This window comes from Malassezia globosa, assembly GCF_000181695.2.
Source record: "Malassezia globosa CBS 7966 chromosome Unknown mgl_sf_4.1, whole genome shotgun sequence".
NCBI lineage: Eukaryota > Fungi > Basidiomycota > Malasseziomycetes > Malasseziales > Malasseziaceae > Malassezia > Malassezia globosa.
Window position 1 is genome coordinate 213,417 of NW_001849869.1, and position 25,755 is coordinate 239,171.

General features: G+C 53.5%; 12 protein-coding genes across 12 annotated transcripts; 3 read left to right on the forward strand and 9 right to left on the reverse strand.

Annotated features, from left to right (window-relative positions):
* Window positions 1–298: 298 nt before the first annotated feature.
* Window positions 299–1,948, reverse strand: MGL_1848 (uncharacterized protein; the record flags this gene model as incomplete). Its single annotated transcript, XM_001730797.1, has 1 exon — window positions 299–1,948. One exon carries the CDS (start codon window positions 1,946–1,948, stop codon window positions 299–301), a length of 1,650 nt encoding a protein of 549 aa, XP_001730849.1.
* A 389-nt stretch (window positions 1,949–2,337) lies between these two features.
* On the reverse strand, window positions 2,338–4,068 carry MGL_1849 (uncharacterized protein; the record flags this gene model as incomplete). Its single annotated transcript, XM_001730798.1, has 1 exon — window positions 2,338–4,068. The coding sequence occupies one exon, from the start codon at window positions 4,066–4,068 to the stop codon at window positions 2,338–2,340; it is 1,731 nt and encodes a 576-aa protein (XP_001730850.1).
* A 1,067-nt stretch (window positions 4,069–5,135) lies between these two features.
* On the forward strand, window positions 5,136–6,653 carry MGL_1850 (uncharacterized protein; the record flags this gene model as incomplete). Its single annotated transcript, XM_001730799.1, has 1 exon — window positions 5,136–6,653. One exon carries the CDS (start codon window positions 5,136–5,138, stop codon window positions 6,651–6,653), a length of 1,518 nt encoding a protein of 505 aa, XP_001730851.1.
* A 332-nt stretch (window positions 6,654–6,985) lies between these two features.
* MGL_1851 (uncharacterized protein) lies at window positions 6,986–8,839 on the reverse strand (the record flags this gene model as incomplete). Its single annotated transcript, XM_001730800.1, has 1 exon — window positions 6,986–8,839. One exon carries the CDS (start codon window positions 8,837–8,839, stop codon window positions 6,986–6,988), a length of 1,854 nt encoding a protein of 617 aa, XP_001730852.1.
* An 868-nt stretch (window positions 8,840–9,707) lies between these two features.
* On the reverse strand, window positions 9,708–10,649 carry MGL_1852 (uncharacterized protein; the record flags this gene model as incomplete). Its single annotated transcript, XM_001730801.1, has 1 exon — window positions 9,708–10,649. One exon carries the CDS (start codon window positions 10,647–10,649, stop codon window positions 9,708–9,710), a length of 942 nt encoding a protein of 313 aa, XP_001730853.1.
* Window positions 10,650–10,947: 298 nt separating this feature from the next.
* MGL_1853 (uncharacterized protein) lies at window positions 10,948–12,123 on the reverse strand (the record flags this gene model as incomplete). Its single annotated transcript, XM_001730802.1, has 1 exon — window positions 10,948–12,123. The coding sequence occupies one exon, from the start codon at window positions 12,121–12,123 to the stop codon at window positions 10,948–10,950; it is 1,176 nt and encodes a 391-aa protein (XP_001730854.1).
* A 681-nt stretch (window positions 12,124–12,804) lies between these two features.
* On the reverse strand, window positions 12,805–14,538 carry MGL_1854 (uncharacterized protein; the record flags this gene model as incomplete). The annotated part of the gene is made up of 1 exon (XM_001730803.1): window positions 12,805–14,538. One exon carries the CDS (start codon window positions 14,536–14,538, stop codon window positions 12,805–12,807), a length of 1,734 nt encoding a protein of 577 aa, XP_001730855.1.
* A 522-nt stretch (window positions 14,539–15,060) lies between these two features.
* Window positions 15,061–18,021, reverse strand: MGL_1855 (uncharacterized protein; the record flags this gene model as incomplete). The annotated part of the gene is made up of 1 exon (XM_001730804.1): window positions 15,061–18,021. The coding sequence occupies one exon, from the start codon at window positions 18,019–18,021 to the stop codon at window positions 15,061–15,063; it is 2,961 nt and encodes a 986-aa protein (XP_001730856.1).
* Window positions 18,022–18,958: 937 nt separating this feature from the next.
* MGL_1856 (uncharacterized protein) lies at window positions 18,959–21,359 on the reverse strand (the record flags this gene model as incomplete). The annotated part of the gene is made up of 2 exons (XM_001730805.1): window positions 18,959–21,026; window positions 21,157–21,359. 2 exons carry the CDS (start codon window positions 21,357–21,359, stop codon window positions 18,959–18,961), a joined length of 2,271 nt encoding a protein of 756 aa, XP_001730857.1.
* Window positions 21,360–21,768: 409 nt separating this feature from the next.
* On the forward strand, window positions 21,769–22,517 carry MGL_1857 (uncharacterized protein; the record flags this gene model as incomplete). Its single annotated transcript, XM_001730806.1, has 2 exons — window positions 21,769–21,796; window positions 21,835–22,517. 2 exons carry the CDS (start codon window positions 21,769–21,771, stop codon window positions 22,515–22,517), a joined length of 711 nt encoding a protein of 236 aa, XP_001730858.1.
* Window positions 22,518–22,682: 165 nt separating this feature from the next.
* MGL_1858 (uncharacterized protein) lies at window positions 22,683–23,539 on the reverse strand (the record flags this gene model as incomplete). The annotated part of the gene is made up of 2 exons (XM_001730807.1): window positions 22,683–22,795; window positions 22,843–23,539. 2 exons carry the CDS (start codon window positions 23,537–23,539, stop codon window positions 22,683–22,685), a joined length of 810 nt encoding a protein of 269 aa, XP_001730859.1.
* A 1,173-nt stretch (window positions 23,540–24,712) lies between these two features.
* On the forward strand, window positions 24,713–25,636 carry MGL_1859 (uncharacterized protein; the record flags this gene model as incomplete). The annotated part of the gene is made up of 1 exon (XM_001730808.1): window positions 24,713–25,636. The coding sequence occupies one exon, from the start codon at window positions 24,713–24,715 to the stop codon at window positions 25,634–25,636; it is 924 nt and encodes a 307-aa protein (XP_001730860.1).
* Between the last annotated feature and the right edge of the window lie 119 nt (window positions 25,637–25,755).

Consider the following 25,755-nt stretch of genomic DNA (forward strand, 5'->3'; position numbering starts at 1 on the left):
CACAACACGTTTGATGGTGCTGATGGCAAGTGACTAAACTCGGACGCACGCTCAATTCAATCTCCAGATCTCATCTATGAACAGCGGTCACTGAACGCACGCGCGCCCCACGCTCCCTTTCAATTGACAGAAGACGAAAATGGCCCCTTTTCTTCTCTGTCCCCTGACCTGCCTTGGTGCTATCTCAGGGCGATCACGTGCACAGACTCAATGCACACCAGCTTTCGCTCGGGCAAATGCTTCTGGGATGCTGGCAGAGTGTTAGTATGTCACGTCATGAAGAGGAGGATGCATGGGACTAAGATACGTACAAGCTGGCTTCCACACGCTTTCCACCGAAGAAGCGGCCCTGCAGACTCGCGCGTGCACGCTGCGCATCGTCCGTGGTCGCGAAGCACACATAGACCTCGCCATCGCGGCTTGAGGTGTCGACGAAGACCGACTCCACAGTGCCGTGTCGCTCACATTCTGCACGCACATCTTCGCGGAGATCAACGTGCCAATGAGGCTCTGTCTCTTCAGCTGGGTCAAACATGTGACGAAGTAGGATCGCCGCACTTGTTGCTTCGGGGATGGATGCTGGCCTTCTTTGAGCATGGTTCTCAGGGTCTGTGCGAGCGAGTTTTTCCATCAGGGCGAAACGCTTATCTGACGCGCTGCCACTACTTTCGCCACTTCCACCAGTAGGCGGTGGCATCGGCACTGCATCATGGTCGCTGTCGGGAACGTCGTAGCGACCGGATCCTGAACGTTCTGAGCTTCCTTGACCTCGAGCATTCACAGGACCCACACGCATCGCACGTCCCGCAAGCTCAAAGCCATTTAATTGCTCCATAGCCTGCTTCGCTTCGTGCACGTTGCGGAATTGTACAAACGCGAATCCTTTACTTTTCCCTGTCATGTGGTTGTAGCAGACTTCCACCTCATCCAGGTGGCCGAATGGTTCGAACACAACACGCACATGCTGTGACGTAATGTCATAATGCAGATTCCCCACATATAGTCGGGCCTCAGGGTCCGCTGTTACTGCTGATGCGCCCATCGCATCCCCACCAGATACGGTCGCACCAGAATGCGCTGAAGGCGGCATAATAGGTCCTGTTGGCGCAGAAACAGACGAGGATGACGACACGAAAGCCGTCTCCGACAATGATGGAGACGATGTGCTGGGAATCGCGGCCGTAGATGTCGGTCCTGTTGACCTAGGGGGCTCGTACATAGTAACAATGGGATTTTTGCGAGCTGCATCAGCTGGCTGCACGGCGATGGGCCAGCCAAACATACGCTTTCCCGAAAGCTCAAGAGCGCGAGGAACTAGCTCAGCACTTGCTAATTCCACGTACCCGATTCCTAGAGATGTGCCCGTTCGATCATCCGACCCAAGTTGTGCATCCACTACGGTCCCTGGACCCAAGTTGCTCTCGAAAAAGTCGCCCAAGTCAAACTGTCCTACTCGCGAGTCCAGCTCGCTGCAGAACACAGACTTGACCTCATACTCTGCACCATAAGGAGGTAAGCGTGATCCACGTGCTCCTGGCGGACTTCGACTTCGTCGTCGTGATCTAACCGCATCGTCTGCATACTCATGCCGACGTCCACCGCGGCGGTGGCGTGGTCCTGTTGACGGGGATAGAGCTCGCCCTCCTGCATCTTCGCGCCAGTGACCATCGGTACTAGTATATCCTCTGGGTGCCCGATACGAATACCTTTCATCGTCATAATCATCACCACGCCTCCGCGATGCACGTCGTGTATCAGGTGATGAAGATGGCGCGTATGTATCATACATTCCCGTGGGATCACGCGGATCACGTCGCGAGTCTGCTGCGCGCCGGCGTAGTTCTTCCTGTAATTGACGCTCGCGTTCTTCTGCTGTCACAGTCGGTGGCGGTACCGCAATCTCCGACACTTGGGAGCGCCGTAATGCCTCTTCACGATCTGCGTACATGCCAATAGGTATATAATCCCACTATTGCTGGGAGAGATTTTGTACGCGGGAAAAAAGCCCAGTAAGAAGTGTTCCCTACTACAGCAAGCGACACTTTGCGAGATCCACTTTTGTATGACAAAAGTGGAAAAATGACTCCTGTGCTGACCTCTATTTTTTCCTTATAGGAACTCTTTCACTCACACGGCGATTTCTGGTGCTGCCATGAACAAAGACCGAGAAAAAAAAAGAAAATCAGACAATGAGGAAAAAAGTGGACGCGACGGGATTTGAACCCGCGACCTACCGCTCGTACAAGAATTGTGTATGCAAAGCGGACGTGGTAACCACTCCACCACGCGCCCCTGAATTCTGTAAGCCTCAGAAATCTATCCGTATATGAGCGTATCTCAGTAAGAACCGAGGTTCATTTTATCTTGATCATCCGTCGCTCCCTGCGAGACTTCCGTTTTTCTTTGCTCGTTGAGATCATCGTCATTGCCATCATAGTTAGGTGCGGACACAACACAGCAGAATGTGCGTGCATCCGCAAGCAGCATTGTTTTCCCATCAGGCGAGCATGCGATGTGGGTTGCAGAGAAGTGCTCATTCGGTATAGCCACGGCTTCGCAACACTGAGTATGATCACTCATGTTCATGGTCCAGCAAATAACAGAAGATTGTCCTGTCACCAGCGCGAGACTGGAGAGATGGCCAAGGCGCCACATGATGGATGTGATAGGCGACGACAGAATAATGACCGCGATAGCGCGTATATGTGCATCGACACTACGCTCTTCAATACCCACGAACTCGTACAAGAGAACAACAGAGGGCGTGAGCTCATTTCGAAGCGCTAGGAGAGACCCATCCTGATTCCATGCCATCCAGCACGTGCCTGACTGGAGTGGTTCGTGAGCCTGACTGGGCTGTAGGGGCACATCCACAGGAATGGTCATACTGAAGTTGAGCGGTACAATCCCCCGGCCATTTGTCGCCTCAAACCACCTGTACGGTTCTTGCCACACACTCAATGAAGCAGGACTTGCATCGCGAAGGGATGCTACGTTCGTATCCAGCAAGTACACCAAAGACCAGTCATAACGACTCAGAATGTGGACATGGTCATCGTATGCACCGACAGCAAGAAACTCGCTAGATGGATGCCATGCAACAACTCGCACGCCTAGACCATGCGTTTTCAAGTGTTTTGGATCACCTGAATAGCTTGAGCGATGCTTCGTTAATGATGTCGACATACTGGACATGCGGGACGCGCTCGCAGTTGAGGAAAATACAGGCACGCGCCTCGCTCTCCCTGAGTCCGTGGGAGACGTCAACGTAGCGCGGCACTCAGCCGCGGATATCGGCACTGCGACGTGGGGTATAAGATCTTCTTGCATTGTCACCGCAGCCTGAGGCGTGCCAAAAATTGTGTAAGCAAAAAGTTTGTACTCGAGCATATGTTCCCAAACAGCGAATATCGATCCATCGGGACTCCATGCAGCGCCACTGATCTCGTTTGTGTGCAGACGAACAGCACGCCATAGATTCCACTCCACAGGTTGCTCGAGCGAAGGGGCATTGGTTTGATGCGGGGTATAGAGACACAAATAATCCTGCTCCTTGTGTCGTTGTACAGTAGCAAAATGTTCTGGCCACATGGCATGAGAAAACACACAGGGCAAAACAGTGGCAGGCAGGACGGTAAGTGCTTGGTCCGCAAGAGAGTATATGACAGCACCGGTGTGAAAGGGTGCAAACTGGATCACAGCGGGGATGCGACGTAGGGGCAGCCACGTCGCGTACAACAAACCATGAACGGCTGTGATCCTTGCAACCCAACCGCGGTCGTCGTCCGATCCGTCAGTCACTGCGACGTCTGGATCTAGAGGTAGCACGAATGAAACGCCTTTCTCAAGCCCATATGCGCTAGCCAGCAGGTACAGGCCGTCTTTTGACCACTCGAGCGCGTCGAGACGCGCATCCAGCTGCCAAGAGCGAACGACCTGCAAAGTGCCGACCACACGCACAAACACCTGGGTGCGTGAACGACCCGAGACGTAGGCAAGAAACGTTGATCCTGGAGAAAATACCACGCTATCCCATGACGCGTAGCTATACGTGGACGTGAAGTCCATCCGCGATCTGCACAATATGAGATCCGGACGCGCGCGCACGCGTCGTCTGCGTGTTGGGAGGGGGCGTGCTGTCGTACGGTTTCCCACGTGACACCGCAAACAACGAGTGAGAGAAAGAGAGAGTGGAGGATATGATGGCCACTCTTTCCTGTCGATGAAACCGCACCGCCGCCGATTGGGCCAAGGTGGTTTTCAAGCGAAATTCGAGTGAACCAAACCCGCGAACGTGCGCTGTACACGTGGACCCCGTGTTAGTCAGCTGTCCCTTGTGACACGCACGTTCCCAACAACCACAGCGCCTTAATCGCGTGTTACCACTGACAGTCGGTGGGTGGGTTGGAGATAGGCAGTTGCATGTGAGAGCGTGCCAGGTTCCAAAAGAGTAGGGAGCCTTATTTCTTGTATTGTCGTACATTCAGCTTGCCTCCTTTCTCGTGCCGTGCAGTTGGACTCTTGCGGGCTTCCAAAGACTCGTGTGCCACAACCAATTCCCCATCAAGTCAAACGCTGTTCACCTCCGAAAGAATGGCCATGACGAAACAAATCGATCCTATCTTGGAGGCGGTATCTTACCCGTATCCCATTGACCAGAAACGGCGCAAGTTGCGCGTAGCCATCGTGACAGGTACGCATCGCGTGTGTGGGTTTGTGTTTATCGTGGGACGAGAGATATCTAACATACAGAAAACTTTTTGCCCAAGATTGATGGTGTCACCCGCACACTTGGCCGCCTGCTCGAGCATCTGCACTCGGAAGGCCACGAGGCGTTAGTGCTGGGTCCTGACACAGGCCTGAAAGAATACCTCGGGCACCCGGTCGTTGGCACCTTCGGCATACCGATCCTCGTTTATCCTGGTCTGAAACTGAATTTTGCCCGTTTGAGATTTATCCGCCGCTTGCAGCAATTCCGCCCAGATGTTGTTCATTTCGTCGATCCCATTTGGCTCGGTGCACAGATGATCTTTCTTTGCAAGAGATACTTACCAAATGTGCCCCGAGTTTCGTCGTATCACACGAACTTGCCGACGTACTCATCTCTCTTTGGAATGGGCTTCCTGGAAGCGCCCATGTGGTGGCTCACGCGTCTGCTTCACGAGCAGTGCGAAGTAGTGTTTTGCCCGAGCGAGAGCACACGCCGGATGCTCCAGGCACGCGGTATCCAGAGAATCGCCATCTGGGGCCGTGGTGTTGATACCGAGATGTTTCATCCACAAGCCCGAGATGAGAACCTGCGCGCTGGCTGGGGCTGCAAACCGAAATCGCAGGAACTTCTCAACACACTCCATGATCAAGCCATGTCGTCTCTGGAGCAAAGCAAGGGACTTTCGGCTGAAGAGGCCTTTATACGCACGCCTGACACATTCCCAGTGTCGGAGTTTAGTCCACCACCTGCCTATGAGAGCGTGTGTGATGTGCCGCCCTTGCCTGGTGCGCACTTTGCTCTTCCACCGCCTGTCGTAGCGGGTCCTAGTATGGCCGAGACTCCCAAACTGTCTGGCGTCGATAACGACAGCAAGGCAGTTGTTCTTTTTGTCGGTCGGATCAGTTGGGAAAAAAACATTCGTCTTTTGGTCGAGGCATTCCGCTTGCTTCCCGCAAGTGTGAAGGAGAATGCCAAGCTTGTCGTCGTGGGCGATGGACCTGCACGCGCTGAGCTCACTCGACTTTGTCAGAAATACGGTTTGGATGCTGCGTTTATGGGCCACCAGAAGGGTCAGCGCCTTGCATCCATGTACGCAAGCAGTAGCATCTTTGCCTTCCCGTCATTCACTGAAACATTCGGCCAGGTCGTCCTCGAAGCGCTTGCGTCTGGGTTGCCCGTCGTTGGCTTGCACGCAGAAGGCACCTCGGACCTTATATGTCATGGAATCACCGGACTCTTGATGGATACAATTCGTGCAACGTCCACGAACCAAACCAAGTCAAAGGGTGTCTCTGGTATGTCGTCTGCCACGGCGGCTGCCGCAGCGGCGGCGGCGGCGGCGGCCTCTGCAGCCACTGCGACGGCTGCGGCAGCAGCAGCTGCCGTGTCGTCCTCGACGTCCTCGGCGTCGTCAGCTTCGTCGCAACCGCCCGTAACAGGTTCTTCACGGCATGCATCACTCACGAATCGACTGCGTGAAAGCACTGCTTCCAACGACTGCTTGCCCCTGTCTGCATCTAGTGGCCGTGCCGTGCCTATGGCAGCCTCCAGCACACTTAAGCCTGGCTTACCTTCGCCTATCCCATCTGTGAAAGAATTTGCTTCTCTCATGTCTGTCGGAACACAGACATTTCACCAGTGCGCACAAGCATACAGCATCTTGCTCGAGCGTCTGATCCGTGATCGGACTCTTCGTGCGACCATGGGCCAGCGTGCACAACAGTATGCATCCAACAAGACATGGTGGGATGCTATGGAGGCACCCGTGCGTGGTTATGAAGAGGCAATTGCTCGCGCTGGACAGACGAATCTGACGGATGCTGAGTTAGAGGCGCTTCGAAATGCTCAGCGCAAGATTGCGCCGCTTTCTGGTCCGATTGTAACGACGATCGTCATCTTGTACTTGGCTTTCTTCGTTTTACTTTGGACGTATTTGCTATGATGTAGTGCATGCTTCAAGTTTCGAGACGTATTGTTCTGTTAAGGGATGTGTAGGAGAAAAGTGCCTTCAAACCAGAAATCGAACAATGCCCGCTTTTCTCTCAATCAAGAACTAGCCTATGGAATCCCCCCGGCTCTCCGAGATCTGGACCGTAGGTGGTATCTTCTCCGCTCTTGTTCACAATAAATGATCCGCCCGCACACAACGTAACACTTTCTATACGCACATACGCTTTGTTTTATATGTACTTCTGTGTAGACCTGATTTTGTCTCGTTCTTGTGCAAGTACCAATTCTGCCTTCTTCTATCTTCTCTCTATCCCCGCGAGCTAGCTACCTCCGAGGTCCACGATTCCGGGCAAATACATCCAGAGCACTTGGCTCCTTCATAGGAGCTGGTTGTTGCTCTTCGCGTCTGCGAGCCTTTTCCCGTTGGTACTTCTCACGAAGGGCTATCGTGTTGGCGTCCACAACATTCTGGCGTTTTTTGCGCAAGTAACGCTTCATCGAACTGTTTCGGCCACGAGCGCGCTTCTTTTCCTTCGTCGTGCCTTTTGCTGGTACGACTGGTGCCCGATTCTCATGTCCAACCGAACTATCTTCTTCAGCTCGCACAAACGCATCGTCACCATTGTCATCACCATTGCCACTCAAGGCAAGTCGCTGAACACGCGACAAGCGTGCGTACGGCGTCCCGTCAGCAGCTCGCGGAACTGAGCCGGGACGGTCTGTTCTTGCCGCGGGCACGATACCTTCAGACAAGCGCGATGCTCGTGTGTCAAGTTGACCCATCGTATCGGGGTCCAGAGTGATCATATCAGGTTGGATCTTGTCCAGCAAACTGTGTACTTCACGCTCACGACGACGTGCCTTGGTCTCGTACGGATCAGCTTCACTCGTATCAAAGTTCGGTTCACCTGCACCTGGTACCAATAAACTCGTAAAGCCTTGCGCATGTCCCACACCCAGAACGTCTTCAAATGGGCAGAAACGTAGCTGAAGTGGGGTGCATTGTGGTAGGCCGTGCGTCATATATGGACCAGGTGGGGCATTGCCTAATGCAGCCTCCGTGTGGTACAGGCTTACATGGGCACCCCAGGCGACACCGAGCAATCCCCGCTGAGAGTAAGCAACATCACTAGCAGCACGTCGGCTTGTCCATTCACGCCGGGGACCTTTGCCCAACATGCGCATATCCCAGACTTTGATAGTGCCGTCCAGACCACAGGTGGCCATTTCGCGCCCATTTCGGTGCGAATCAATCGTTAAGCCCGTCACAGGGCCACGATGCGTGAGCACCTTTAGTGCGGGCGTCGACATGTTCGGTGTCCACAGTGTGACGGTGCCGTTGGCGTGACCAAGATGAATGACTGCGTTCAAGGGATTTTGTGCCATAGTTGCGCAAGAACCAAGACCTGTGCGATGTGATGCGACCATCATGCCGGTAGATGTGTCCTGGTATTTGAGATAGCCAGGCTTTCCGATCGTAGCTAGCAAGAAGTGGTAGGGAAGAAATTCCATGCGCTGCACTTCAATGTGGTCTTTGAGCCGGTGGATCTCGATGCCATTTTGGTCATATATGTAGGTATACTTTTTCTGGGCAGCAGCAAAAAAGGTGTTGTTGTGCAACCAGCGCACATCTCGGACAGTTTCGCGGACTTGAATCTCGCAAGACAGTTTGCCACTTTGCCAGTCGAATGCAGCAAGGTGACCTTTTCGTCCACCAAGCAAGAGATGTCGACCATTACGTGTGTAATCACATCGGTAGGGACCAAGGCCGACTTGGTCTTTACCGCCAAGCTTGAGCTCGAATGACTTGCGCGCAGTGTCGACACCGACCTGATCCTTGATTTGCGCTTGTGTAACACGAGCTGTGCGTTCCATCTCATCATCAACTTCAATCATACCAGCATCTTCTCCTGGCACAGTCCCATGCAGATACTCATCTGCAAGCTTAGCATGATTTGCGGCGCGTTTTTGCGATAAGTATTGCCTTGAAAGCTCTGAACGCAATTTCTTGTCTTTAATTTTCGACAGCGATCTTGGCGGCCGCATACCAAGAGTGTCTGCCGGTGTAGACTGCTGCAGTGACACAGGAATACGTGTGTTGCGCGCAATACTATCAGCCTGCCGCTTGAGGGCTTCATCAGCGTGTTTTCCGCCACGCCGAGGATCACGCTGTGACATCGTTTCTTTTTTGTTGCGCGTAACACGAAAGACGGAGTATGTGTGGAGCGGTATGAAAAAAAAATTAAAGGACTTCGACGCCGCACGCGATTATCATGGGTAGCGTTTTCTTTCACACATCCTATGACACATCCTGTCTAAGGTATGAATGCAACTCAATGCTAGGTTCCCAGCTTATAGAAAGATCAGCAATTCACGAATTCAAAAACTATTGCGCGTTTTGATGCCTTGTTAAGCACCACAGTGCGCTTGCACTGCAACAAGCCCAAATTGATTATATGATGAGTTGAAAACATAAAAAATTGACCGAGACCCGATTCGAACGGATAACCTTCAGGAAACGCTAGCCAGGAACATCTGGCAGATTCCGCTAGCTGGAATCTGACGCGCTACCGTTGCGCCACTCAGTCAGAACTGTCCCTGAACTCAGTGACTAAAGTATATATTCTATGTACAATACTAGTTTTGGGCACGTCGGTGCCTTGTTTAGGTGCGATTCTCGCCTTTCGTGTCGCAGCGGTCAGAATTCTTGTTTTACGGTTTGACCGACGGTGTAATCTTAAGGTCTGAATGCCCAAATTTAAGCGCGCTGGCAGAAGGGAGGGAAGGGTAGAGTAAAAAGTTTGACCGAGACCCGATTCGAACGGATAACCTTCAGGAAACGCTAGCCAGGAACATCCGGCAGATTCCGCTAGCTGGAATCTGACGCGCTACCGTTGCGCCACTCAGTCGCCATAGCTCCTCACTAGGTAGGAGAAAATCTAAATCCTAAACTTGCAGTGTACGTTGACTGTCGAATAGCATCAACACGCAGGACGTGCAAGTACTACATGTCACGATTAGATTTTGGGTTTCTTTCACGATCGGTCTACGTTGTATAGTTCGAATAATAGTCGTACTGACTAAAGAACTTCTTGGCATCCTTTGTTTCTTCAGCCGGAAGTCGACCTGCGCGCCCGCGCTTCACGCCGCGACTTTGTTCGTATTGGTCACGTAGAATGCGATCTTCTCGCAGCCACGCAAGTGCCAAAGAAAGCAGTGTTAGTGGATAAGTGACTTGCGGATTCATCGATGCCACGTCTTGCTGGATATTGGCAGGTAGGGATGCAAGGATCTCTGAAGGTAAATGTGAGTCAAGACGCAAGGGCCAGGGTATGGGTGCATGAGTTGTAGTACGTCCTAGCTGCATGTGCACCAAATGCGTAGGGAATTCATGAATTCCGTCGAAAATGTGCGTCGCGTAAACAATCGTAGAGCCGCGTGACTCGCTTTCTTTACGCAAGAAGTCAAGCAAGTCGCAGCGGACTTGGACGTCCAAGTCCACGGTCACTTCGTCAAGGAGCAACAAATCCCATGGCTCCATAAGCCCCATGCATAGCTGTACACGACGCCGTTCGCCGTCACTGATCATATGCATGCGCCATGACAGGTCGACGTCCAGCAGGTCCAGCAAGTGGTCACGTCGTTCGCTGAATCGAAACCCGCCCACTGAATTCAAAAAGTCATGCACAGATATGTCACTGCGCACAACAGGGTTCATTGCCCACTCAGTACCCAGGTAAGTGATGCCGCGTGGTGGCGCACGGAATACATCTTGACCAAACACACGAATGTTTGCCTCGCACAAACGCTTGCCAGCGAGCAAGCGAAGTAGAGTGCTTTTCCCAGCGCCATTTGCACCTATAAGCAAGCAACGTGACCCCCGCTCAAGAATAAGATCGCATCCTTCGAGTGCAGGCGCAGGACTTGTCGCAAAACTGTAGCATAAGTTGTGGACCTCAACGGCCGGTGGCGCGTGCGTTGTCGCCATGTTTGACAACAGTGGAGTTTGAAACCAGACGAGCCACGTTCATCTTTAAAGCGGAGCTACAGGCATTTAGCCCCACTTTTTCAAGCATCATCCTCCACGTGCAGTGAATGAGGCAGCCAAATTGTTTCGGAATTTCATACAGGAGCTGGGACCATGGTAGCATTGAAAACGTGTCTAACATGCAAGATCCCGACAGCGTGCACAGAAAGTGCCAGATTGATCACGCGACCCCATTAACAAAGCCATGTGCGAGCCAGCCCCCCCAAAAAAAAAACCGCATACGTAGACTGTACAGATCCTATGCATGAAGAGATGCTATAGATGGAGAGCCTTGCTGTAAAGCATGCTGCTGTTCTTGCTGTTGAAGTAGACTTCTTCGCTTGGTTTTTGCCATTTCTTTCTTGAGCGAAGGACCGTCGAGCGGCTTGAGGAGCTCAAAGGCACAGAGTAGATCCTCTGACACACTCATGACAGCGCCAAAGTTATCAAACTCACCGCAGTAGTTGGGCGCACTGAAAATCGTAACGAGAGTGCGCTCGTTCCAGAACTCGTAGCCATCTTCAACCACCATATGGGCACGGCATATAAGATCAAAGTCATACTGACCAAGAAACTGCTGGATGACAGCCTTACCGAAACAGTAGCTCACACCACGTTCATTGTCCTCCCAGTCAAGAGCTGTGTCGCTTGGATCGCTCCAGAGCAAATCATTTAGCAGACCATAATCTGGTACACCTGTTGGACGCTCGATCCTGCGAATGTCATCCATGCTAGACAAAGAGGGGGAGAGGCCACCGTGGACACAAAAGATTTTGGACGCAACAATGGCGGCGATAGGAAGCGTGTTAAACACATCAATGAACGTCTTCCACACCTTAATGTTCAAGCGACGCTTGCATTCGTCATAAAAACCATACACACGAGTCACATTTGCACATTCGTGGTTTCCGCGGAGCAAGAAAAAGTTTTCCGGATACTTGATTTTGTAGCAAAGAAGAAGAAGAATCGTTTCTAGTGACTGCTTGCCACGGTCAACGTAATCTCCCAAGAACAGGTAGTTTGCCGCTGGGGGGAAACCACACATCTCGAAGAGACGAAGCAGGTCTTGGTATTGTCCATGCGTATCGCCGACAATCTTCACAGGAGGGCTGAGCTCGATGAGCGTGGGCTGGCTCAGAAACACCTCGCGAGCAGCTTGACAAATGGCCATAATTTCTGGCACTTTCAGCGCCGGCTTCGGTATCTTCGACGTATAACCAGCGTCGATCAGACGGGTAATCATGTCGTCAATATCAAATGTCTTGACCCCGTCGGTGCTTGTCATACTGGTCGACAAGGGCGATGCGCTGGCCAGCACACCAGGCGCTGGCGAGCCCATGAGGCGCTCCCCCGGTGCTGGTGCTTCGAGACCTCCAGACGTGTGCTGTCGAGCCGATCTGTTCTTGCCATTGCTGCTGCCACTGGCAATGGGCATCGGCTCATGCAGAGGGTTAGCCGGTGGCGCAGGCGCAGATGTGTGAGCCGATGCCGATCCTCCTGACTCTGCTGTCGGGGCTGGACCTCTAGACTGGTCTTCTACGGTAGAAATTTGTGCCGTAGGAGCTTCATGAGTGACTTCGGCGCTCTCGTCAGCGACAGGTGTGTCATCGGTCGTGCGGCCTTTATTGCGCCGCGACACCCCACTCACCATCCGCCCAAATGAGCGAAACATGGTTAATGCAACTGGCGCGCGTCGTATACAGTGAGGGACAAGTCCCGAAAGTTCACGAGCTCACCCTTAACGCTCGTTGGCGTACGACGTCGTATAGGCAATTTGAGCGAATCACTCCAAACGGTTAGAGCAGTTTCACCGGCACGCTTCCACGCGTCCTTTGCAGACGAGTGCAACCAATCATGATGCTGTGGGGTAAGTGAAAGACCTCCACTAGAAACGTGCAAAACGTCACATCAACACGCATACTCCTTGCAAGTCGAGCTGGGCTCTACTTCAGGGCAAACAAAACCAACACGAAAGGCAAACACATCCATCTGCATGTTTGCGACTGAAAAATCTACACCGGCACCGGAACATGGTAATAAGAAGCACATAGACATCTTATTTTAAAACTATTCATGTATAGGCAAGAGCATGCGCGTGAACAAACATACACGCCCGCTATGTGCCCCAGAATCGATCGCCCATCTGACCACAGCCTGGCATGATGGCAAATGCTACACGCTCGTTCGATTCGTGCGAGTGCCTGCCGATATCGATAGGGGTATTGGCTTGCTGTATGGGACCATGATGATGGCTATCAATTGAGGACAAGGTCGTTAGCGGCGTAGCATGTGTCGGCACTTCATTGTGGACATGCTCCAGAGGAGACTTCCACGCAAATCGCTGTAGTCCAGGATCCACGCTTGCGGTGATAATGACAATGCGTGGAAAAGCATGGTATAAAGACCAAAGGCCGCCACGCGCTGAAGCGAGTAGCGTCAGTAAAATGATATGGTCCTCAGGCACGCCATGATCCAACAAGACACGCACAGCCATAAAGGCCGCTGCTCCCGTACCGACCTGTGCATCTGTCAGCAGGACCCACGTATGCTCGGCCCGTTTTCGATCCCTCACAAAGGAGGGGAGGGCTACTGAGTAAAGCAGCGGTCGGTAGTTGGAATCGGAGCTTTGAATCAGGACGGAGCCCAATGAAAGCGCTGGCAAAGCACGGCGCAATGGAAGCTCAAGAATCGCGCCGGACCGCAAAATCGATACGCCACAAATGTGCTGAACATCGAGTTCCAAGCCCTGATACGACTCACCCTGGGGTGTATCGACGCATCGCTGGCGGTATGGCAAAAGGGACATGGCTTCTTCCACCACGAAAGTACCGACCCGCTTGCATGCCCATGCAAATTCGCCTGCAGGCGTATCAGCATTGTGCATGATCGTCAGCAGAGCGAGTAGCTGAGCGCCAGGCCGAACAACACACACGTTCGGCGGAAGCGGGAGGATCTGGTCGATGAAGTTTAACGCATGTTGAGAACCAGGCGGTTCATGGCGGGCATCCCCGCAGACGTCGGAAAACGGCTCGTGCTCGACGATATGCGCAGGTGTGCCGTCAGCTGCATGACCGACAAGAACACGGGCACGTGGAAAGATATGCCGAGGTGAGCGAGAGAGGGTTTGAGCTTTCGAGGACAAGACATACTCTGCTTCCATCATTAACTGCAGGTCCCGAGTTCGTGTGAGATGCTTGCTGATGTGCTGGCTGATTACATCGATGGCGACATGATTATTCATGCCGGGGACGATGATATCGGCGTAGCGCGCAGAGGGACTCACAAAAGTGTCGAAGGAAGGCTTGACGAACCGCAGGTACTGGTCCAGGACACCCTCGACGGAGCGACCGCGGTCGACGATATCGCGGCGAATGCGCCTAGCGAGCATGATGTCAGGGTCTGTCTGCACAAAAATTTTGAGGTCGAGTAACTCGCGAAGCGCGGGATCCTGTAAAACAAAGATGCCTTCGACGACAACGACAGCATGCCCATAGAGATAGGTAGACTCAGAGGTCCGCTGGTGTTGTGTGAAGCTGTACACGGGGATATGAACGGCACGGGAGGCCTTGAGATCTTTGACACACTGCACGAGAAGCTCCTGATCAATAGCATGAGGGTGATCAAAGTCATAGTTCTGTTCAAAAGCTAGCTTCGTCTGCGCAGGTGACAGCGGTCTGTAAAATGCATCCTGACTCACAATCGCGACCCATGGGATTTTGGGCAACAGGCGGATTACTTCTTTAGCAATAGACGTCTTGCCACTAGCACTACCACCAGCCACGCCGACAATGTACGGCGAGATCGGTCGGCCATCCGCATCATACCATGGCTGGCGGCCGGCCTCAGTCATGACGGTTCTGTGTCGTCAGCACGTCCGAGTGGAACAGCAGGCACATACGTCCGACTGTACGAGCGGCGGGGATTGGATGTCACTGCATACTGACTGTCCAGTGGCGTAGAGACATGTGAGCGAATAGCTGCTTTTCCGCGAAGTTCAGCCCCTGGCGTCGAAACTCGTGAAGACGAGGACGTCGACGCCATGCGGTACAAGCCGTTCCTTGCGAAGGTGTGGCAGCTGCGCGAGTGGAGGAGCTGTGCGGTTGCCTCTGGGCGTCAGAGACAAGGGACAACGGCCAAGCTTTCAAGCAAGTCCACCCACCGTCTTCGAGCGTCGGCCGTCCTGTGCAACAGAAGAGCTACGGAACCATGCCAATCGCGAACGACATCATCTAGTCCCCTCTTGAGATGCGCTAGATACGTGCCAGACGTACATGCATGTGACCCGCAATGGTCCGTCCAAAGCTTAACTTGGAAAGCCTAGAGGCGGAGCGAGTCACAGTCATCGACTCACGTCTTCGGAAAACATATCACATTATTGTACAACATCGGCTACGTCTGACGTAGCAGCTTCTATCTTACAATTCGCCATATCACCAACGTCGAGGATGGTCGAGCGCCGATCTTTCTGCCCCGACATAAGACCAGACTCAGCAAGCCTCGCGGCTTTGCGGCGCTTGCGATCCATACGCTGAATCGCTTGCTCCTCGAGGGCCAGCTTGACGCGCCGCTGTACGACCTCTGTCTTGCGGGTGCGTTTGCCACCTTGCCAGATGAGGATTCCTGCGATTGCATTGCACGAGAGCGAGCAACTAATGATCGTAGCTGTGAGGGCCGTCGGCCTGTGCTCGTATCGAATCCCCCAAGTCGTCCCTGCAAGACATGCCTGAAGAAATGAGTATACATCCAGGAGGACTACAATGGTCATCATGAGCCAGAGCGGGAAGGGACGGTGAGTCGCAGTCTCACGATACCGGTAGAACGTGTGGGAGGAATGGAAGCAGTGCTGATGGTGCTGGAGCTGCGCTTGCTCAGATGGCGTGAGCACACTGACTTCATGCGTGTTCTTTTCCACCCAGGACTGGATCGATGGCGTACGTTTCAGCCGTGCCTTCTCGATCTCTTCGACTGTCTGATGCGTGGAACCCGGCAGGCCTGGCAACGGCCGTAAGAGCTGCTCAAAGTGGTACGGTTGTGTGCGAACATGGTCGACGTTTTTGACGCCGATCGACTCCAGGTCCCTGACGGGGTCCTGCAGCTCCATGTCTTTGCTTGCATTCGCGGTTGCAGCCTCTTCACTGTCACGCTCGTCACGGCTACGCGTCCTACGACTGCGCTTGCGGCCGGATCCAGGCGTGCGCTCAGGTGCGCTGTTGGGGCCGGTGACACTTTCGAGTCGGTCGCGTGTGTAGCGAGGAAGCTCGTTCTTGTTCTGAAGCTCAGGCAAGTGGAGCAACCTGCGGCGTCGGTACGTCAGGAAGTGCAGGTGTGCAATATGCGCCATGTGGTACGTATCGACCATGCGGAACGGCATAAAGCCGACACCACGCAGAACAAACAGCGCACAAAGCACCTGGTCACACACTTCGATCCACACCCGCCGGCGATGGTATGGCTCGACATGGACCCAGTTGACGATCAGGAGGAAAATAACGACGCCCCAGGAGAATATGAGGAAGATGTAGGTCGTGAGAATAAAGCCCATGGGTGTGCAGACAAAGTTGACAAAGCCGCGGAGCATGCGCCGGGTCTTGGACTTCCGTGTGAGCAGATACCGGACGTGGGCCTCGAGCTCTTCGCGCTCCTCTTTGTCCATAGCCCAGTACCGCTCAGTGTGTGGATCGTCGTTCTCTTTGGCATCTGTGCGCATTGATCCTTTCCCCGCCCCTGACGATGGCACCGCCTCGACAGTCTCGCTGGTATCTTTGCGGCTCAAGCTGTCTCGATCGGTGCTCCAATTCCCAAAGGTGCCGTCAGAGTTTGCTCGCTCACGCTCATTCACATATTCGTCCGGCATGTTGACCACGACTGCGTCACTTGGATGCGGCTGAGGCTGTGACGAGGGAGTCTCGACGGGATCCGCTGGTGGGAGTGTCAGCGGCGGAGGCTGTAACAACGTCTCATCCCCCGCTGCCGCGGCCGGCCTAAATGAAGTCGAAGCATTGCCGCGCTTGAGGTCGAATGAATCGGGCGACATAGGCGTTTGTTCCTCCTTCAGACGCTGGATCTCATTCTGGGGGACAACCTGATTCAGCCGGAGAGTCGGCCGTCGATTGTAAAGCCACGGCAAGTTCGGCAGCATCGCACTATTACCGTAGTCTTGCAACGTATTAAAGAAGCCGACGGCAGGGTCCAGTACGTCCAAGTAGTCGACCATTTCATCCGAGTGCAAAACGGCTGGGTGCTGCTCTTCTCGAGGTGTTTTGCGATTTGGCGTTCCTGCACCATTCCGACTGCCACTGCGGCTCATCCCATTTGAATTGCCAACCACTTCATATTCGGCAAGTTGCGGATGTGGCGACTGTTGGTGCCTCAGCTGCTCATCAGCATGGTGGCGGGAGTCGGACTCATCCTGGTGACTACCGGGCCACAATGACGTGATTCTCGGCACAATACTGCCAAGTATCGAACCTGAGGTATGCTGGTTGTCTGGCACTGGATTTTCCGGTAGAAAACTGGCATCGTAAGCCATGTCAGAAATGTCCCGGGTGGTATCAATGTCCTTGTTGTCATCATCGTATGTATCATGATCAGCATAGTTATTGTCCATAAAGACAACGTGCGATTGAGGCAGCGATTCACCGCCTTCATTTTTATCAATGTGGATCAGCGGGATGTCGTTTTGACTCCTGCTACTTGGCGACAAGAGGCCGTTCATGTTGGCAATATCTGTTGGAGTGCCGTTGCCTTTCCTGAAAAAGTTGAAATTAGCAGGCGAAGACGACGACTGAGCCATGTACGGTCCTTCGTCCAGCGTACCTGGGCCAAACTCAGAGTATGGTGGTGCGGGAGGCTCTTTCAAACTTTCGCGCACGATGTCTTTGCCACCACCCGAAACACGTTGTGAGGGCAGCAAGGTCGGTTCTGAGGTTGTGTCGCATTGTTCGCCATCTTCAATGGCCGCGTTATTTGTTGTTGTATTTGACCTCGAGAACAGGCGATTCAAGTCGAGGCGCGACGGCCCCGACGTGTTGCCACCAGCAGGTCTACTGCTGCTACTCGAAGTCGGATCGTTTGCATTCTCGTAGGGATGGGACATGAAACGCGGTTGTGCGATGTCATCTACGATAACATTGGTTTCTCGACGTACTTCATGGTCGCGTCCCTCAACGACACTTTTGCCCCGTCGACGCGTAGTGTTAGACGCTCCACTTTCAGCAGCCGATGGTTGTGACTTGCTTCGAAGCAGCGAGTTGTCTAATGCATTCGTTTTGGAGCTCGGATTACGCTGAATGCGTAACGTCGGAGGCGGGAAAAAAGAATCACTAGGACTCATGCTTTAAGCGGAATCGCGTGGTCGGCCCTGCCGACAAGATCCGCAGCTCTTGCTAAAATCCAATGCGTGAGAGACAAGAGTGTCGCACGTAGCTAGCGGTAGTGTCGTGAATATTGTCTGGTTTAGATGGCCCACTCGTCCTTGGCCAAGAGCGTGTGAGTGAGTTACGCTTAGTTGGATGGGTAGAAAGTCTTTCGTCTGTCCGTACGTTCAGCAGCCGTCCTGCAGGCTAGTTGGCTCTACGGGGTTTTTGTCTAGCAGATCCAATCATTTTCATAGAAAAGCGATCATGCATGTGCACGCCATGAGGTGCTCCACCCGGCGTGTGGCTCACCTGCATGCACGACTTTCGTTAAAGTTTTCTTTTTTTTGCTCCCTATCATTGTCGCTCCATAGTACTGCGAAGACGTAAATGACCTGATTTCATTTATTTCCCCATCAACGACTTGGCCAACTCACCGCGTTGCTGCTGCATATTGGTGCAACGCAGCTTCATGAGCAATGATCTCCGCGGCAGCTTGCTCGGCCTCATGCAACACGCGCTGAGAAGCGCGCTGCATTTCTCTTCTCATATTGCATCGAATCCCTTTGATCTAGGCGTAGACCCATCACGCGTGTCGCTGTACGTTTTCGTCTTCCCACCCATCTACGTTCTAGCGCCGCCGCTGGAGGTAGGCCTGTTCGTGACGTACGACGCGTGCTCTTCACCTGCTCTTACGTACAAAGTCCCATAGTGCACGCCTCATCCATATATATGTATATATATATATATATCGTCCAGCTACAGTGCGGGCAACTTGGTCCATCAACGATGCAGGCTCAACGACACATGGTCACATACCAACCCCACAGCCTACTGCTATGCACTCAAGGCTTATGAGACAAGCCATGTTCTTCCTATCTCCAACATCCCTTTCTCATATCATCTAGGTAGAATCTATGGCGAAGCAGATGCGGTCGCATACTTTTCCTGGAACGAAGGTGTCTTCAGCACGAACGCCTGGACACACTTGGCCATCGTCGGCGACGCACGCGATACTGGGTCCGTCTGGTAGAAGTTATCAATAGGAAGGTGTAGTGGCAAGCCTGTCGCTGACGATGCAGCAGGAGACGACGCCAGCTGCTCCAGGCCAAGCGCCGCCGTCTCAGCACTTGTGCTTTCGCATGCGTCGTAACGCACAAGCGCCGGCGAAATATCAAACATGCGGTCGCGCACGGCCGTCACATCATCATATGGCAGCGTGTGTCCCATAACCTCTGAGAGCGCACGAAGGATCTTCCAGTCCTCCCGCGCAGCACCAGCACCCGACACAGCTGCACGCGTCATCTGCGTCCTGCCCTCGGTATTCATATATGTGGTGCTCTTCTCCGTGTACGCAAGGCCTGGAAGACAGACATCTGCAAACTGCGCGCCAACGTCACCGTGGTGGCCTTGGTACACGACAAAGGCGTCCTGAGGAATCTTGGTCGCAGAAATGTCGTCAGCATTGAGCAGGTACATGAACTTTGGAGTGCGTGCGCCTTCAGCCGCTGCGCCCTGGATACCCATCTCGCGGGCAGCCATGCGCGATGCAGCACGGTGAAGGAAGTTGAAGCCGTTCCACTCCGATGTCAAGAACTTGTTCTTGTTCGACAGGACAAGCTGAGCCACACTCTTCAGCACCGCCGCGCCGTCTGGGTGGTCGGCTACACCGCTGCCGACAATGACGAGGGGCTTCTGGGCCGTCTTCAGCCGCTCCGCACCACGGCCCTTGCCAGCGGCCAGGTCAGCCACAGCCTGCGCGTCCGTGCCGAGGTGGTCGTATTCGTATGTGAGATCGATTTTCTCGCCAATGACGGCCAGGTCTAGGCCATTGTGCAGGTAGCCCTTGCGCAAGCGAGTGTTGATGATGGTGGCTTCGTGGCGTGGGTTTGTACCGATCATAATCACGTAGTCAGCCTCATCCAGGCCAGCAATGCCTGTGTTAAATGCAAAGTTCGAGCGGATATCCACGCCATTGACAGGGGCCTTGTCGCCAAGGGGCTCGTCCGTCACGAGGTTCTCGGAGCCCAAGCGGTGCAGAAGTTCACGCAGCATCGTCATCGACTCGGCATCGGCCAGCGCACCGACAACACCCTGAATCTCATGGCCGCTAGCACCGCTGGCTTCGAGGCCACGCGCAATTGCCTGAAGCGCCTCAGGCCATGACGCCGGTACGAAGCGGTCGTCCTGGCGGATCAGAGGCACTGTAAGACGCTGGTACTTAAGACCATCACACGCGTAGCGTGTCTTGTCATTGATCCACTCTTCATTCACATCGTCGTTCGTGCGTGGCAGCACCCGCATGACCTGCAGATCGCGGGCATCCACACGGATGTTGCTGCCAACAGCGTCAAGCACGTCAATCGACTCAATCTTCTTCAACTCCCAAGGACGTGCCTGGAAGGCATTGGGGCGCGACGTAAGTGCGCCAACGGGGCACAGGTCGACCATGTTGCCGGACATCTCTGAATCGAACATCTTCTCGACGTACATGCCGATCTGCATCTGATTGCCTCGACCAGTTGTACCGAGGTCCTGCACTCCAGCCACTTCGTTTGCATACCGCACACAGCGCGTGCACTGAATGCAACGGGTCATCACTGTCTTGACGAGGGGGCCCAGGTACTTGTCTTCTACAGCGCGCTTCCCGGACGTCTCGTGGAATCGCGAGCGGTCCTTGCCATAGCGCATCGATTGGTCCTGCAGGTCACACTCACCACCCCAGTCGCAAATGGGGCAATCCAATGGATGGTTCATCAGCAAGAACTCCATCACACCCTCGCGAGCCTTCGCCACTACCGGCGACTCCGTAAAGATCTGCTGGCCTGGCATGGCTGGGAATGCACATGAAGCTAGTGGCTTCGGCGCACCCTTACTTTCCACCAGACACATACGGCAGTTTCCTGCCACATTCAGCCGCTCATGGTAGCAGAAGCGCGGGATCTGGTAGCCTGCTTTCTCACAAGCTTGAATGAGAGCCGTTCTGTATGCGCGCGTTAGTTTCTTCATCCAGTACCCTTTCCCATCGGGATCGCGTGCGTGGGAAAGGACAGCGCAGAATCGCCGCACACGAGCCTGACTTCCTTCGCCCACTTGAACACGCCTATACATACCCTTGCTCGACCTCGACCTCCTTGCCGTTGATGGTCAGCTTGACCATTTTGGGCGGCTCAGGTGCGGGCGTCGCCTGGCGGCGAGCCGCGCTCGTCGACAGCTGTGCTGTGCGCAACATTGCTGCCGACATCTTGGTTGTGGATCCTGCCACCATGCGCGATGGCGGCACGCTCATCCGGGCTGCCCTCAACGAGCACAGCATCGTTGTCACGGTTTTTCTGAAACAGACGGAGCTCAGTTCGTTCGCCGCCAGACTCGTTTCTTTGCCACGCGCACCTGCCCGTGTTCCTCCAGCCAATCATCCGTGCCCTATTGGAACACACTCATCCTACATATTCACGTGATGTCCACGCACGCACACATGCAGCCAAGCCTTCACACAACACGCACCGTACACGCCGCCAGGGCACACGCTGGCGCGATTGACCCCAAATTGTACCGCGCGTCGAGGCGGCAACACAGAGTTCATTTAGCTAAGACCTTGTCGGTGGCTTGAAGCGCTCGATCCGTGCCAGACGTCATTTCTCACGTCCTATTGATACGGGACAGGCGCTACTTTCATCAGTCTTGCGCCGTTCAGACTCTGTGCAACTTTTTCCTGATTCTCTCCCATGTACCATTTGGTAGCTGGACTGTACAGTGCGTAGCTCGTGCGAAGGATGGCTTCTTACGTGTAGATGAACTTACACGCAAACCTACTTACAATATTCTGCTGATTGGGTTCAACCAATCCGGCAAGACATGGCTTCTCGAGCAGCTCAGGCACACGTATCTCAAGGGACGTGCACCATCGGACCGCATCGCTTCCACTGTCGGACAAAACGTGCTGGATTTACCATATCAGAAAAGTGTGCTGCATTTTTGGGACTTGGGTGGTGCTCCATCGATGCGTGAGCTTTGGCAGCAATATTTGCCAGATGCACACACCATTGTGTGGGTCTTGGACGGAAAGCAGTGGGCTCTTGATACACCTGTGCAACAAGAGACGGCAACGTCATATCAGACTGCGGTGCTTGACCAATTGTTTCCTATTGCAATGGACGCTGCCCTACGTGGCCAAACAGTTCTTGTGCTTGTGAACAAAATGGATGCCATGGACCCACAGGATGTGTGTGAGGATATGCGTCCACCGCATGTACTTGAACATGTTGAAGCGACAGTGTTGAAGCATTGGGCGCGCTTTATGGATAGCCACGCGTCGAAAGACATCATAACGCCTCATTGGTCGTTTCATGGTGTGAGTGCTGTGACTGGGTATGTACAGAGACTTGCATCGTCCGAACAAGCACTGACAAACATATTCCAGCGAGGGCCTCGCCGATGTGCTTGCGGCCATGTTGGCGACAGCCAAAGCCTGTAAATCTGCAACATGAGTGCGTCACTCACATTTGCGGCTTAGCATGTCATGAGTCTCTTGGCTCAGTCGCAGGTCCGGTCGCATGCTCGTGCTATGTGCATATACCCCCCTTCCAGTTTCGATGAGAATGTTGAACTATAATACAGGATCGATACTTGAAGCTACTACTTACTCAAAAATCACATCGTCCGCCTTGCTGAGGAGTAATTCGATACCCCACATGCCAAGTGTGAAGGAGACAGCGAGCATGCGCCAGTAGATCTGGTGATTCTGATCCAGTACTGTGTATGTGTTAGTATATCATGTGTATGACCAGCCGTCAACGTACACAAAAGATGACTGTACACGGTGATGAGAATAAAACGCGAGTACCGCACGAAGAACATCCCGATGGATGATGGCCGCATGTCCATTTTTCTCTCCTCTTCCTTGTCATCACTCGTCTCCGGCATAGGCCGGCTGCTCAAGTAGTCAGGGGCATCTTTGGTCTCATTGGGTGAATCAGGCTCTTTGGCTTTGTGCAGCAGCTCTGAGAGCTTCTCTGACTCAACCTGCTGAGACAGAGACTGTGGCGGATTTTCCGGCACACGGACCCGCCGCTTGGTTTGGAGCTGGAACAGAACCAACACGCGCGTCGCAAGGTACATAATTGCTAAGCGGTAGACGAGGCTCACGATCACCGTGGGCGGCAGTGTTTCAAGGGCCACGGTCAAAACACGCAAGCCATTTTCCAACGCACGCACGATACGATCAAGCAGCGCCACAGTGTGGCCATGGATCAGTAAGGCTGGGAACCGGGCGCTGCGGAAGGATTGAAGCAGATCAAGTGGATCTGAACCGAGTACGAGCGTCGTACTGAGCTGGTACACGTTGAAGACGACGTAGGAAAACATGAGACTGGTTTCGACGATGTTGGCTTTTCGAAACGCGAGAGCGAAGCCGGAAATCCACAGCGTCGACGCAATGGACGCGCCGATGGCTGCCGATGTCAGTGCACGACCATTTGTTACGCCTTCGAAGCTCATACTTAAGCCTACTGCCGAGCACACATAGACCGTCGCCGAGAGTAGAAGAAAGACGAGCTGCCATGCCTCTGAAGCCTCAATGCCAAGTTGCAGAAGCCGGCGGATCAGCAAGCTGCTGCTCATTTTGCGGGTGCGATTTCCGAGGGGATCTTGGATTCTGTAACGTTAGTCATGTCAAGCGCAATAACGACACGGATGCTGTCAAATTGTATCGCCGGCATCAAATACGTACAACCATTGTGAGAAACGTGCCACGCACTGGACAACCAAGAGGCTCGCAATCCCTTCCAACAACGAAAAGACAGGGCTCATGTAGAGCAAGAACGAGTACCATACACCTGGCACGTGCGATAAAACGTACTGGCAGCCCTTCTGGACAGACTCTAGCAGGTGTGAGGCACCTTCAGAGCGGATCACCGTCTCTGAAGGTGGACGCCATGTGAATGGTGCACGAGACATGAGCCATTCTTTGGCAATGGAGGCTGATTGAAGCCATGGAACAGAGCGGGGAGACAACTCTTCAATCGAATCTGGCATGTATAAACGTGCGCACATAAAGAGTGTTAAGGGAATAATCAAGTTTTGTATTAGCACCAAGAAACGCGCGATCGGAGCGAGTGACGTATTCGTCGTAGCCCAACGAAGTGTCGTGATCGTGAAGTAAAACGTGGCCATTAGCGCTGAAAATGTGAGAAATGTTTCCTGGCTGTGTTCTAGCGAGAGCGGGAGAAACACGATCAGCTGGAGGATCGACAATAGGATCGCTGCCAGCTTAAGTGTGTGCAAGCAACGCCAGCACCACTTTCTCAACATTCTTCTCATTTTTTTCGTCTTCTTCGTCTTCGTCGTCACTGCCGTCGTCAATGCGCTTGCTGTATGATCGCTGTCGCCACGGCCCCCCAGTTTCGTGGTCTTGCTCTTGTTTCGTTCGTGCCCTTCTGACAAACCCCGCCTGCCTCAACTTGAAGCGCGATCCGATTTGCTCTCCGCAGCCTCGCCTTCCAACCATCGCCCCCCAGCCCCCGGTTAGGACAGGAGGTTTTATCACGTGATACACCTGTTCTGCGCGTGGCAAAACTTTTTTTTTTCTTCTTTATGCTCTCCCTGGAGCTTACTTCCCAAACTTGCATGCGTCTAAACGTGTGAGCCCAGCACAATTTTTTGTCGTCGACCATGAACGCGGCCAATGTGAGCACGGCGGTTGAGCAGGGCGAGATGCCTCTGCAGCTCGATACAGGCCTGCTGGCTTCGGTCGATGTGAATCCCATGGATATTCGAAAGTACATGAAGGACACGGAAGCGCTGCTCCAGGCTCGCACACGTAATTCGACACAGCACTTGATCAACACTATATTTCAGCTGCCTATTGAACGACATGCTACGTACGGACCACTGGCTAGCCTGCCGGAGTTTGTGACGCAGCTTCCGCGTGAAAAGCCATTGCCGAAACCGAAACCACTGACGAAGTGGGAGAAGTTTGCGCGCGCAAAGGGCATTGTCAAGCGTAAGAAAGATCGGCTCGTCTTTGACGAAGAGCGACAAGAATGGGTGCCTCGCTGGGGCTTTCAGGGCAAGAATAAGGATCTCGAGAACCAGTGGCTTGTTGAAGTGCCGAGCAATGCCGATGATGATTTCCGTCCCGACAAAGCCGCGGCCAAAGAACGCCTGGATAGGCGTAAGAAGAACGAACAACAGCACGAGCGCAACTTGGCTCGTCAGTCTGGTGCTGCGGCCGCTATCCCATCCGGATCAACCAAGGGAAAAAGTGAGCTGGGCTCTGGCAAAGCGTCTATGTCATCGCGGCGTCGCGCTGAGCTCGAATCTGAGATCTTGCGTGCACGTAACAGCACTGCATCGATGGGTCGTTTCGACAAGCATCTTGAAGGCGAGACGAAGCCACGCGGGGTGAAACGGACATTCCAGCCGAACGAGATAGATGCTCGGCAAGAACGAGCTGCGAATTTGTCGGTGCTGGCCAGGCTTGATAAAGGCAGTACTGACTCCGAGATGAATATGCGCAAAGCTATCAAGTACGCTAGCCAGGCCCAGGGCTCGAAAGCTCTCGCTCAAAAGGCCGCGGGTAAGCGGCGGAAGTAAATGGATGATCCTGTTTCTGTACGATAGTGTATCTCAAATACCATGTACCTACACACCCTAGAAGGACGCTGGGAGAAAATAGCAAGGGATAAACATACAGTATACATCGGGCGTGTCCG